The sequence below is a fragment of the Anarhichas minor genome, unplaced genomic scaffold (assembly GCF_050575085.1).
Source record: "Anarhichas minor isolate MPS153535 unplaced genomic scaffold, ASM5057508v1 ptg000136l, whole genome shotgun sequence".
NCBI classification, from domain to species: domain Eukaryota; kingdom Metazoa; phylum Chordata; class Actinopteri; order Perciformes; family Anarhichadidae; genus Anarhichas; species Anarhichas minor.
Window position 1 is genome coordinate 21884461 of NW_027466582.1, and position 13614 is coordinate 21898074.

The 13614-nt window shown below is 46.0% G+C and overlaps 1 protein-coding gene across 1 annotated transcript in view; it reads right to left on the bottom strand.

Moving 5' to 3' along the window:
- Positions 1-10017: 10017 nt before the first annotated feature.
- The window catches only part of ddhd1b (DDHD domain containing 1b), a 32839-nt gene continuing 29242 nt past the window's right edge, over positions 10018-13614 (bottom strand). Inside the window, exon 13 of the mRNA XM_076084300.1 lies at positions 10018-10202. Coding sequence (XP_075940415.1) covers positions 10018-10202 — 185 coding nt within the window. The remainder of the gene's footprint in view (positions 10203-13614) is intronic.

The following is a 13614-nucleotide window of genomic DNA, read 5'->3' on the forward strand; positions in this document are numbered from 1 at the left end:
CTGCGCGCAGGCCTATAATGACGTCAGCATTACATGCCGCTCAGTGTCCATGCACAGGCTCTGCGCGAGGTGCAGAGTGTGCTGTAATTGGTCAGTGGGCGAGCACGTGACTATCGTGAAACGAAACTTAACAGCAGAGGCTGTCAGGTAGTGAATCACATCACGTGATGCAGCTCAGCCAATCAAATATGTACATTCTGACCAGAGTACGATGTACCAGACACCATGACAGAGGAGACTGAGACGAGGAAAGACACTGCAGAGCAGTACGTTCAATGTTGGGGTTGTGAAAGTAAAATCCTATGACAATCTCTGGGTCGCGGGGCGGATCCCACAGCCAGACCAACTGAGAACATTATATTTTCCTGAATTTAGGCTTTTGCATTTTCTAAATGCTCTAGTGTTATTCAAATGACTCATACATAGTTACAGCCTTAAAAATGAATAGAAGCTGTGGTGCCATAATGTAAGGTGGTATTTCAGCTGCCAGACAGCAGTGAAGGCCCAGGTATGAAATGCATGGCCTGCCCTGCATTAAGGCAGAAAAAAATACCGTGATATACCGTGAAACCGGTAGAGTCTTAAAAAATACCGTGATATGGATTTTTGGTCATACCGCCCAGCCCTACCTGACAACATTATTAACAACAGGATTTATGCTGAATAATTGCATTTTTACTTCAAATACAAAAAAGAGTTTTTGTCAACAGTCTCTATTGAAGTTAAAGTAGTAAATATTTCATAGTGTCATAGTAATCATGTTCAGTAAATAGCAACTAGGATACAGTGCAATATATTGATTAGATGGACAGACTGTAATGGATTGTGATTGAATAACAATGAAGTCTTATTTTGATACATGCATCAAGACAATTTAAAAAAATAATTAAAAAATATCCAAATGCATTCATGAAACGTATTAATAACATTAAATTAAACGCATAGCAACTGGAATGCTACTACATACTAAATACAAATGGATTGTGATTTAAGATCTTCCTCTAAAATCTTCCTCTATAAACTCAAACAGACAAATTTCTTGGAAAGTTTTAGAAGTTTTATTGTTCAGACGTAGTTACAGAGCTGCGGGTCTTGCTCTATGTCTCTCTTATCAAGGCTGTTGTTGTTTATGATTTTCCGGGAAAGGCTCACGTGATAAGGTGTGATGAATCAGGGAAGGACACGTCGTGACGGCTAAGAACCAATCAAGTAGCGAACGTAGGTCATCGTTTCCAAATTTATTCGTTTTCGACCGTCCACATGAAGAGGCAACCCCAAAGTTTTCAAACTCATCCGTTCTCGGGAGCGTTTTCAAACTCCTCCGTTTTCGGTGCTCGAAAACTCCGGTGTAGTGTGGACGCTCAGTGTAAACGTAGCAAAACATATGCGTTTTCAAATGGAAACGTAGTAGTGTGGACATGGCCTGAGAGCTGGGCCCCGTTCCTCGTACGTGGCTAACTTAGTTAGCCAGATACTTTTCAGGATAAGATGACGTAGATCAGGCTTTTCAGTTCCACAAAGGAAGTTCGGCAAAATCACCATGGCAACACATCCATAAGCTTGAACCTGCTCCAGCGCAGGCTAACTGAAGGTAGCTGGATAAGCTGCCACTCCCCCGGAAAAAATGGCAGCTCCTGTCATATACGGTAGTCTAATGCGTAGTCTAATGCGCTTGCGCATATACTGGGGGTTATACGGGAGTTCCAGAAATGCATGTAAAGTCAGACACATGGTGATCCATAAAACCAGCTGAGCAAACTAAGAAGCCTCTATTGCATTAATGTACAGCTCCCTTCCTCAGAGATCCCACTGATGAAGGAGGATATTAGTTAGATTATCGTTTTATAGGGAGAGAGTTCTTCCACATCGCCAAGATCCAGTGGCGGGCCGTGCATTTTATACCTGGGCCTTCACTGGTGTCCTGCAGCTGAAATACCACCTTATAACCACATTGTGGCGCCACAGCTGTTACTCATTTTTAAGGCTATAACTATGTACATCTTCTATTAAACCGTTCGGTACGAGTCGTCTGAATAATGCTAGAGCATTTAGAAAATGCAAAAGTCTAAATTCAGGAAAATATAATGTTCTCAGCTGGTCTGGCTGTGGGATCCACAGTCATTCCTTAAGGACAAGCCGCGACCCAAAGAGATTAACATTGGATTTTACTTTCACAATGTTAGCCTTGAACGGACTGCTCTGCAATGTCTTTCCTCGGCTCAGGTTCCTCTATCATGGTGCATCTCACTCAGTCAGAATGCCTTTTGATTGGCTGAGCTGCATCACGTGATGTGATTCACTACCCATCAGCCTCTGCTGGCTGTTAAGTTTCGTTTCACGATAGTCACGTGCTCGCCCACTGACCAATCACAGCACACTCTGTACCTCGCGGGAAAGCTACACACGGACACTGGCGGCATGTAATGCTGACGTCATTATAGGCCGGCGCGCAGGCTCTGATAGTCAAAGAATACGCCCAACATGTCAAACTAAAGATCTGATTGGTTGAACACTATGACAATCAACAATATCGTCCCCGTTTACTTTAATCTGCACTGGCTGCAGGTGAGACTCTGCAGGCCTCGGGCCTCTCTTCTTACCTAGAGACACAGAGGTGAAATCTGATTGGATAAAAGCTCTACTTAAAACAAGCTGCACTGGAAGCAGAGCAACTGAGGAAGACAGTAGCTGTGCAATGAGAAAATAAGATAATGGGGAAAATATTTTTATAAATTATAATACATGTATATTTAAGAAAAATTATTAAATTATAAAATAGATTTTTTTTTATTTTTTTTTTTTTATATATATAGCTTTGTGATTCTGTTTAGGCCAGCAGAGAAGGCCTTGCAGGCCCTGACGGCCCGCCACTGCCAAGATCCGTTATCACATCATGATGACTTCCTATACGAGCGCTATCCATTCTGCCGACAAGGAATCATTTATTTACAAGACCTTCTGGAGCCATACATTGAACACCACACGACGCAGCCGAGCATTGACTGTCTCACAGACTGGATGCAGCCTTGCGCTTTTCTGCGAGTGGTACATTTTTGTACAGTGTCGGCGATGCGGAGAACATCGGGAAAGCCGCTGCATGCCGTGCTGTTCGTAAAGTTTATTTGGCGCTTAATAAACTTATGGATGTGTTCAATACATTACCATGGCACATATTGACTCACCATTCTGAATAATGTGTTTGTGCTTAGTGTTTACTTGCTCCCATGTCCTCTTGATGGCTGCGTTGCATACATGGGGGTTAAAAGCACTCATAATTATATGACAGTGTTATTAATACACCAGCATATCATTATTGTAGAAAATGATTAAGGTGGACTCATGATAAGAATAGAGAGAATCACACACTATTTATTTTCACTGCTTCAATTGATTGAATTTCTGATGATGAATAATACATACATACATACTGATCCGCCCATACACAGATTCACACACACATATTCAAACTCCTAGTTCTATATGGTAATCTACACAGACATGTATATACACATATATAGTACATGATACATACGTGCATACAGTACATATATCCTCATATTAATGAGTATCAATTAGATACTCTTTGGGCTTGTTTTATCTACTTATTCTGAAAGAGTTGAGATAATTATTTTCGCTATAAGATCTCATTGGATGATAAGAATCATCCAATGAGCCATTAAGCCTACTGCCGGCAGTCACATTTAAAGACATGTAATCTGATTGATTGGGGTGATGAGGCACTTCAAATTAGCCGATACATTTTCCCAACACTTACGCATTTAACTTGTCTGAGATATTTTGCCATGCTTCTTGTCTAGCCCTCGCAGCGGCATCGGTGTTATATGTTCATGATCATCTCCTGCTCGTCAGCGGAGTAAAAAGAGGCTCTTTCTTTGAGTTTATTTAACATTGTACTGTTAGAAAATCATGGTTTCGGTGATCGACGCGTCCCCCTTTTGACGTAGGACGGGCACGCGCAATTATCCTGATCCTGATAGTCTGGGTCGAATTAACGAGACTGTTTGAGAGCGGATCAGCCTTGGAGAAACCGACATAGCCTGACATCAATCATCTCGTTAATTTAGGCTGGCTAATAGGACATTTGATCGACTTTGTCCCCACTCCGAAATGCCTGATCCTTGTGCAGCCTTAGCTGTCTGAGTTCTGCTGTAAACCAGGGTTTGTCATTGTTGTAACTCACCCTGGTGCTTGTTGGAACACAGCTGTCCTCACAGAAGCTGATATATGAAGTCACAGCCTCTGTGTACTCATCCAGACTGTTGGTAGCAGTCCTGAAAACATCCCAGTCCAAGCACGCCCGAAGATCCTCCATAGCTTCACTGGTCCGCTGCTTTGATTTCCTGACAACAGGCTTACGTTTAATTTCTGCCTGTAAGCAGGAATCAGATGGACCATGACGTGGTCAGAGAGACCCAGTGTAGCACGAGGGATGTGGGATAGGCCCCGCTGATTGTGGTGTAACAGTGGTCGAAAATGTTCTCCTCTGGTTTAGCATTTAATAGACTGTCTGTATTTGGGGAGTTCATGACTGAGGTTTCCTTTGTTAAAGTCACCAAGGACAATAACTAGAGAGTCCGGGTAGGTCCGCTCCACACACAGTATCTGGTCGGCGAGCGCGCTGTGCCTCCTGCACGTTGTCCTGCGGTGGAATGTAAACACCGACTAGTATGAATGAAGCGAACTCACGGGGGGAGTAAAAGGGTTTACAGTTTATGATAGAAAGAATCCAGATCAGGAGAACAGTGCGGCAGAACCACTGTCACATCGTTATACCATGTGAACGATATGAACATAATTCAAAGGATGTTGGAGTTAAATAAGCAATCAAGCTCAGAAGATTCACATTTGTTCTAATAGCTGACCACTAGAACAGCCTTTCAACAAGTTGACTTAACTTTGAGTGCAGTTGGTAGCCAGAGAGAAAAAAGTTGAATCAGAGTATTTTGGAGGCAGAACTGCACTGGAGTCAGAAATCATTTCTTAACTTAATTTAACCTCACTGTGATGAGCCAGCCAGTTATCTATCTCCAACAGATATTTGAGGTGTAAAACTCATTTACGCCTCCTAGAGAATACAATACATACATCAAATTTAAGAAAATTCAAAAGACTGTAAACATGTATTACAACAAAGCAATGAACATAAGTTCAAAATATATCATTGCAAGCTTGATTCATGGCAGGTTTGAGTGCTTTTTAGTTTGTCATTAAAGTAATTTGTATTTAAAATGTACACCTTGTAGAATCAACAGGTTCTAAATATTGGTCTGCATACCAGTCATGAGTAAATCAAAATACACGAAAGCCCATTATCTATGTACATCGCACATATCCATGTCATGCTTTGTTTGTGACTTTAACAGGCATCTGTTCCATCTGCAGTCTCTAGAATGATGATGTCATACCGCAATAATTTTATAATAAACAAAAGACTCTTACTTTAAGAATCCCAATTTATTTGTGGATGATTACGTGATGTTTATATGTTTACATTTAAACATGCAGGTAACATTTTTCTTTCCAGATTGTCAGCAATTACTTTTGCATTAAAAACAGTGAAAACTAACTGAATTAAACCGAATTCAGTGTCTTCACTGTTAACAAAAATCATGGTGCCCAATGGCTCCCCTTCTCAGAGTGTAAGAAATCAAATATCAAAAAGAAAACAGGCTGCAACCTGGTTACTTAAGTGCATAAAATACAGACACCCTGAAGCAGCATTGGAATTATACAAAACAGTGACTATGTATATTACCGTTTTATATGCGTAACTGCAGTGATTGTGGCTCTGGGTGCTGACAAAACGCAGGTGACCTACACTCGAAACTGCCTGAATGTATCCTGTGGGACACAGGCGAAGCACTGAAGCTGCTGCTGCTCACACTACCCTTCCTGGGAGAACACAGTGCCAGTGTTCGCCAACTGTTACCTGCTAATAGCTAATGATCAAGAGGTTAAAATCACTAAATGCTGTATTTAGGTTTTAAGATTCGATCTCTGTGTGGAGCATTGTGTTGAAAAATAATTCCCTTTAGCCCTCTTTATAACATGACTTACCATCATCACTATAGGGTTTCTATGTTCTCATTTGAGGCATGAGATTATGAGAAATTATTGAAAATATTTTAACACAAACATAAGCCTAGACCTGGATCCAGCAGTGGGGCTTTCTCTATGACACGGACCAATCAGACACAAAGACCTTCGGTAGGACGTCACTGATACAGCCGGACACAGCAGGGTACAGCATGGGAAACAGTTGTTGTTTTTATTGAGAGAATACCAGGAAAAAGAGGACAGGCACAGTATACTATATGTCCACTCAGTCTGCAAGAGTCAAATCGAGGTTAGAATAGGTTATAATACTTGCTGCTTTTGTTTCTTCTTTACCATGTACCTTGTGTGCACTGTCCACTTTGCTGCTGTGATCCTGTAAATTTCCCCACTGCGGGACTAATAAAGGATTATCTTATCTTATTGAGTGTGTAAACTATGAATGTAGATGTAATGTGTAAAATAGGTAAGTGATTTGTGTGTACGCTTGCAAATAATTTTCAATTCACTCGATTATAACATTTTAGTTTGCTTGGCGAGTAGTATATGGAAGTCTTGGACTGCCAATTCTGAAATGAAATCTTTCAATCAAATTGCAATAGTATTAGCCATTTGTGGGAGAATGATGCATGGCCAATTTAAATTAAAAAAATACAATAAAAACTATACAAATAGTTTTGTGCAACACTGTAGGGTGAACATTGCAGTATTTAGGCTGCTAGCAGGGCTTTAGACTTTAACTCTTGTATTTTAAAAATGTCTTCCAATCAAATCAACTAATAGTCACATATACTAATATGGCATTAATCATTATTTGATTAAACTAAAAGTAAACATGATTTAAAATATGAATATTTTTGTCACGATCAGGCTTTGCCCTGTGTGTTCTGTGTCTTGGTTTCTTTCTGTAGCTCCTCACTCACCTAATCAGTTCATTCAGTGCACCTGCCAGTCACACTCACTTCATCAGCTCTTTAGTCTCACCTGTTCACTCTGCCTAGTCACTATTTAAACCCCTGTCTTTCACTCACTCACTGCCAGATCATTGTGTTTGTTTTCCGTCCAACCCGCCCGTTTTGCTCGTCCTGTTCCCGGTTTTCCAGTCTGCCTGTTCTGCCTTTTCCTGCCGGATTTTCCCCCTCGTCTTTTATCTTGTCCCTGGATTCCCTGTTTTGTTTTTGGTTGATTAAAAACCTTTTTTTTCACTACACCTGACTGTCTGCGTTTGAGTCCTCATCATGCCCCGTGACAGAATGATCTGGCCCAAGATGGACTCAGCAGACCACAGTATGGAGTGTCGTCTTCCCGACTGGTATGAACAATTCATGGGAACCCGTCTGGCCTTTGGAGGACCTCGAAGTGTCCAGAAGGCAGACCGTGACCTAATGGACATCCCGGTCAAACCTCGAAGGAGACAGAAGCAGAGGAAGGGCCAGACTCCCTCTCCCGCTGGGCCGCAGTTATTCCCCGCTCCCGCTGGGCAGCAGCCGACTCCAGCTCCCCGTGTCAGGTCGGCGGTTCGACCGACTCCAGCTCCCTGTGTCCGGTCGGTGATCCAGCCGACTCCAGCTGTCGCCTCGGAGCAGCAGCTATCCCCAGTCCGGGCCGCCGCCGTCTCCGAACCGCAGCGACCTCCAGTCCGGGCCGCCGCCGTCTCCGAACCGCAGCGACCTCCAGTCCCGGCCGCCGCCATCTCCGAACCGCAGCGACCTCCAGTCCTGGCCGCCGCCGTCTCCGAACCGCAGCGACCCCCAGTCCCGGCCGCCGCCGAACCGCAGCGACCGCCAGTGCCGGCCGCCGCCGAACCGCAGCGACCTCCAGTCCCGGCCGCCGCCGTCTCCGAACCGCACCGACCTCCAGTCCCGGCCGCCGCCGTCTCCGAACCGCAGCGACCTCCAGTCCCGGCCGCCGCCGTCTCCGAAACCGCAGCGACCTCCAGTCCCAGCCGCCGCCGTCTCCGAAACCGCAGCGACCTCCAGTCCCGGCCGCTGCCGCCTCCGCGCTGCAACAACCTCCAGCCCTTTACCCCGCTGGGTCATCAGTCTATCCCCCTGAGCCCCAGTCTATGGACTCCGGTTGCCCGGAGCCTCATCTCCAGCCCCTGGAGACCTGTTCCCCGTCCGATCTCCAGCCCCTGGAGCCCTGTTCCCCGTCCGATCTCCAGCCCCTGGAGCCCTGTTCCCCGTCCGATCTCCAGCCCCTGGAGCCCTGTTCCCCGTCCGATCTCCAGCCCCTGGAGCCCTGTTCCCCGTCCGATCTCCAGCCCCTGGAGCCCTGTTCCCCGTCCGATCTCCAGCCCCTGGAGCCCTTTTCCCCGTCCGATCTCCAGCCCCTGGAGCCCTTTTCCCCATCCGATCTCCAGCCTCTGGAGCCCTGTTCCCAGTCCGATCTCCAGTCTCTGGAGCCCTGTTCCCAGTCCGATCTCCAGTCTCTGGAGCCCTGTTCCCAGTCCGATCTCCAGTCTCTGGAGCCCGGTTCCCAGTCTCTCGAGTGCAGTTCCCCTCCTGGTTCCCAGTCTCTCGAGTGCAGTTCCCCTCCTGGTTCCCAGTCTCTCGAGTGCAGTTCCCAGTCTCTCGAGTGCAGTTCCCCTCCTGGTTCCCAGTCTCTCGAGTGCAGTTCCCCTCCTGGTTCCCAGTCTCTCGAGTGCAGTTCCCCTCCTGGTTCCCAGTCTCTCGAGTGCAGTTCCCCTCCTGGTTCCCAGTCTCTCGAGTGCAGTTCCCCTCCTGGTTCCCAGTCTCTCGAGTGCAGTTCCCCTCCTGGTTCCCAGTCTCTCGAGTGCAGTTCCCCTCCTGGTTCCCAGTCTCTCGAGTGCAGTTCCCCTCCTGGTTCCCAGTCTCTCGAGTGCAGTTCCCCTTCTGGTTCCCAGTCTCTCGAGTGCAGTTCCCCTCCTGGTTCCCAGTCTCTCGAGTGCCGTCCTCCCGACCTCCAGTCTCTCGAGTTCCGACCCCCGGACCCCCAGTCTCTAGAGTTCCGACCCCCAGTCTCTAGAGTTCCGACCCCCGGACCCCCAGTCTCTAGAGTTCCGACCCCCGGACCCCCAGTCTCTAGAGTTCCGACCCCCGGACCCCCAGTCTCTAGAGTTCCGACCCCCGGACCCCCAGTCTCTAGAGTTCCGACCCCCGGACCCTCAGTCTCTAGAGCTCCGTCCTCCGGACCCTCAGTCTCCCCAGTCTGCCAGGCCGGCCATCCCTCCTCCGGACCCCCTCCACCCACCCGGTTGTGGACTCTGACTCTCGGCCTCGGAGGAGTCATAACCCTCCTCCGGGCCCCCACCGCCCTTCCTTGGAAGATGTTAATGTTTTTGTTTTTTTCTTTTGGACGTCTGGAATCCGTCCCTTGGCGGGGGGGTACTGTCACGATCAGGCTTTGCCTTGTGTGTTCTGTGTCTTGGTTTCTTTCTGTTGCTCCTCACTCACCTAATCAGTTCATTCAGTGCACCTGCCAGTCACACTCCATCAGCTCTTTAGTCTCACCTGTTCACTCTGCCTAGTCACTATTTAAACCCCTGTCTTTCACTCACTCACTGCCAGATCATTGTGTTTGTTTTCCGTCCAACCCGCCCGTTTTGCTCGTCCTGTTCCCGGTTTTCCAGTCTGCCTGTTCTGCCTTTTCCTGCCGGATTTTCCCCCTCGTCTTTTATCTTGTCCCTGGATTCCCTGTTTTGTTTTTGGTTGATTAAAAACCTTTTTTTTCACTACACCTGACTGTCTGCGTTTGAGTCCTCATCATGCCCCGTGACAATTTTCCAATATTTCACGTTTCCAAATAATATATTAAATTGTTTGTTTTTTTACATTATATTTGTATCTGAATTAAGATATTCGAAAATGAAGAATGACTTCATTATTAATTTTATGTTCCATAAATGGGTCTTTCAGTTTCTCAAAAAGCGTAAATAGAAAGTGATATGACACGTGATGGCTCCATGTGTCAGTTTGCACGTTATGAGGTCTCTGGGTTGTCTTCTGCAGGTTCAAGAGGATCTTGTGGTCTGTACATGAAGGTGAGGAGGAACAGTGCCACATCATAAGAGCACCAATAGGCCGTGTGTGAGGTCACTGCTGACCAATAGCGGCTCTCCACCAAGCCCTCCCGCAGCTCAAAGTCGATGCGTCTCTCCAGTTCCACTAGAACAAAGAAAAAAAACAGATTAGTGTCACGGTCCCTGCCTATCTTACAAGTGTGGTTTTGCCAGTTATGTGTCCCTATGTCCCCGAAGGTGTCACAGGAACGTGGTTGTGGCAGAGTAGTGGATGCAGAGCACCTGGTCCTGGAGCTCCAAGGGAATAAAAGCTGTACTCCAGCATTGCTCTGGTCTCTCCTGCACACAAGGACTCATCCCTGCCAGCGTCTGCCCGTTTATGCCTTGGTTTGGTCTTCTTTTGTTTCCGCTAACAACACCCCACACTTCATCATGCACACGCAGTCACGTTTACATTACTGACACTACTGACTGACACACTTCACAATGGGTTCTTTACTTCTTTATAATAAATACCTTTAATTTACTATCCTCCATTGTGTCCTTTTCCGTATTTGCAATAGCCTAGGAGCCGGGTTTTGACAGCTGCATACAGTGTCAGAAGAAGATATGTATATTCTTTATGTGTGAAACATGAAACCTGACTACGTCAGAAAACGTATACATAAAAATGAGAGATCTCTTCAAAAACATCCATCCATCATAGCAGCAGGCTAAGCAAGATAGTCCAGATGACTCTCTCCAAACATTTTTAAGCTCCTCTTGTGGGATCTTAGGGCGTTCCTACAACAGATGACATATATAATCTCTCCAGCGTGTTCTGGGTATCTTACCATAGCCTACCTTCGTAAAGGCTCCAAAGGAAGGTGGCAGGTAAGCACCGTAATCAGATGCCCGAACCGTCTCCTTTCAACGCGAAGGAGGAGTGGCACACTTTGGAGGAAACTCACATTGGACGCTTGTTTCTGCGATCTAGTTCTTTTGTTCACTACCCGAAGTTCATGACCATTGGTGACTGTTGAAATGTAGATTGATTGATGAATTGAAAGCTTTGCCTACCGGCTCAGCTCTCTCTTCACCCGGTCCGGTACAACGGTTAACCAATCTGCCTTTTGATCTCACGCTCCATTTTACGCTCACTCCTGTACAAGACCCTGAGATACTTGAACTCATTCACTTGGGGCAGCAACTCACTCTGACAGTGAACCAGGGCCTCATACTTGGAGGTGCTGACCCACATCTGACCACTTCACACTAGACTGCAAACAGCGGTCTGATGAAGCCAAATGAAACATATCATTTGCAAACTTAACACCCACTGAAAACGTGTTTGACTTCCTGGCGTGAATATGGACATGGGTTTCATTCCACCTCATATAAGGATCACATGGCTCGTGGGAACATTCGCGATGCTCAATACTCCTGCAGAACCCCCCACAGGACTCCCTGGGGGATACGGTCGTAAGCCTTCTCCAAGTCCACAAATCACTCGTAGACTGGATGGGTGTAAAGAGCTGGTCCATGTGGGCGACTGTGGCTCAGTGGTAGAGCAGAGTTGTCCATCAATCAGAGGATCGGCGGTTCGATCCCCGGCTCCTACCTCTTGAGCCCGAGCGCTCCCATTTTTGGGGGCTGTGGAGAAAGCTTAGCATATACCGTCGAAAAGAATGCACTTATCACGAACGCATATAATGTCGCACATCAAATTAAACATCAGAACCTGGGCTACAAGAATATGTAAGCCGTTTGTACACGCTCCAAACACAACTCAAACAACCAACTAAAATAATTAACAAAATATCATATTCATATTTCGCCAGGAGTGAGAACAGCCAGCACATTTCAGGATCTAGCGATCGAAGCTACATGCTAACAAAGTAACTGATACAACAGAAAGCAAGCAAATTCCACACAGATTCCACACATATCCTCAATATCTCTCTCCGTCAAACCATCACCGAGATATGTGCCAACCAACACCAGCAACACAAATCGCTTTACGATCAGCAAATGCTTCTTACCTTTGACGTTTTGACGAAGACAAAGCATTATTGCCAGCATTTTCACACAGATATCTGTTCAACGGATATCCTATGTCTCACTGAAATCATTCCGTGGCTTCAGCGGGGGGCTATTCTGAGCAGGGGTGAGGATTTGACTTTCAGCGTATCGGATCGTACGCTTCACAATACACGGCCCCTTGTTGATTCTGACTGGCTAACAGTGCTGTCAGTCTTCTCCACGAGGGTATAGCTCAATTCTATTGGCTCTACCGATTCAAAAGAGGGGTCATACAGTGAAATCGACCAATGGGTTGCAGAGATATAGGCCTGCGTAATCACAGGGAGCTGAAATCCAGAAAAACTCCATTACGCAGAGACACACAGAGAGGGCTCAGAGAGGTTTCTGGCTCTCAAAATAAAGCCCAAACTGCTGTATTTGGTTGTAGGTAAAAAAAATAAAATTCTACACCAAACAAAATGCTAAAAATGTCATAACTTCTCTTACATATGTTTCAACCTGAACTCTTAGTAAATACTAAGATCTGCTAGCTAGCTTTCTGTTTGACAAAAGTCACGCTGGGCCACTGACCAATCACGGCGCACGTTAATGCTGCGCTGCAGTTAATGCAGATGTACTTAGCAGGCTACCTGAGTACTACTGGCACGTCAAAGAATACGCCCAACATGTCAAACTAAAGATCTGATTGGTTGAAGACTATGACAATCAACAATATCATCCCCATTCACTTAACCTGCAAAGGCTCTCTAGCGGGCCTCGGGCCTCTCTTCTTACCTAGAGACACAGAGGTGAAATCTGATTGGATAAAAGCTCTCCTTAAAACAAGCTGTGCTGGAAGCAGAGCAACAGAGGAAGACAGTAGCTGTGCAATGAGAAAATAAGATAATGGGAAAAATATTATAATACATGTAGTAGGGCTGCACAATTAATCGAATTTTAATCGCGATCACGATTTTGGCTGCCACGATTAAATGAGCATGATCGTCAGCGATATTGACGTTTAAAATGCGTGCTCTGCTACATATCACATCAAGCGCTTCCTCAACTAACAGTCAGCCGACCACCAGGGGGCGAACGAGATGGGAGGTGTCATGCGCGCACCCTGCAGACTCCGCTATTAGTAGAAGAGTAGAGAGACAGACAACAGAGCAGACGGTCACGGGCACTGTTGCCAACTTAGCAACTTAGTTGCTAGATTCAGCTACTTTTCAGGCTACCCTAGCAACTTTTTCTTCAAACAGCACCTAGCAACAAATTTAGCAACTTATGAAAATATATTTGGCACTTTTAGCAACTTTTTTAAAGTGACTCAAATGCTAAAATGCACGCAGGCATTTTCCCTCTAAATGACACAAAAAAGATTTTCTCCGTCACACACACAGCCACACCCACAACACACGTGCCTAGCTGCAAAAGTGCATTGTGAGTGACGTCAACAGCATGTGCTCAGCTCGTGCACAGGAGGGGGCAGCAGCCGAGTGAGCCAAGCCGAGTCAGCCGACAGCCCGACAGTGACACGCAGCAAATCATTGTTG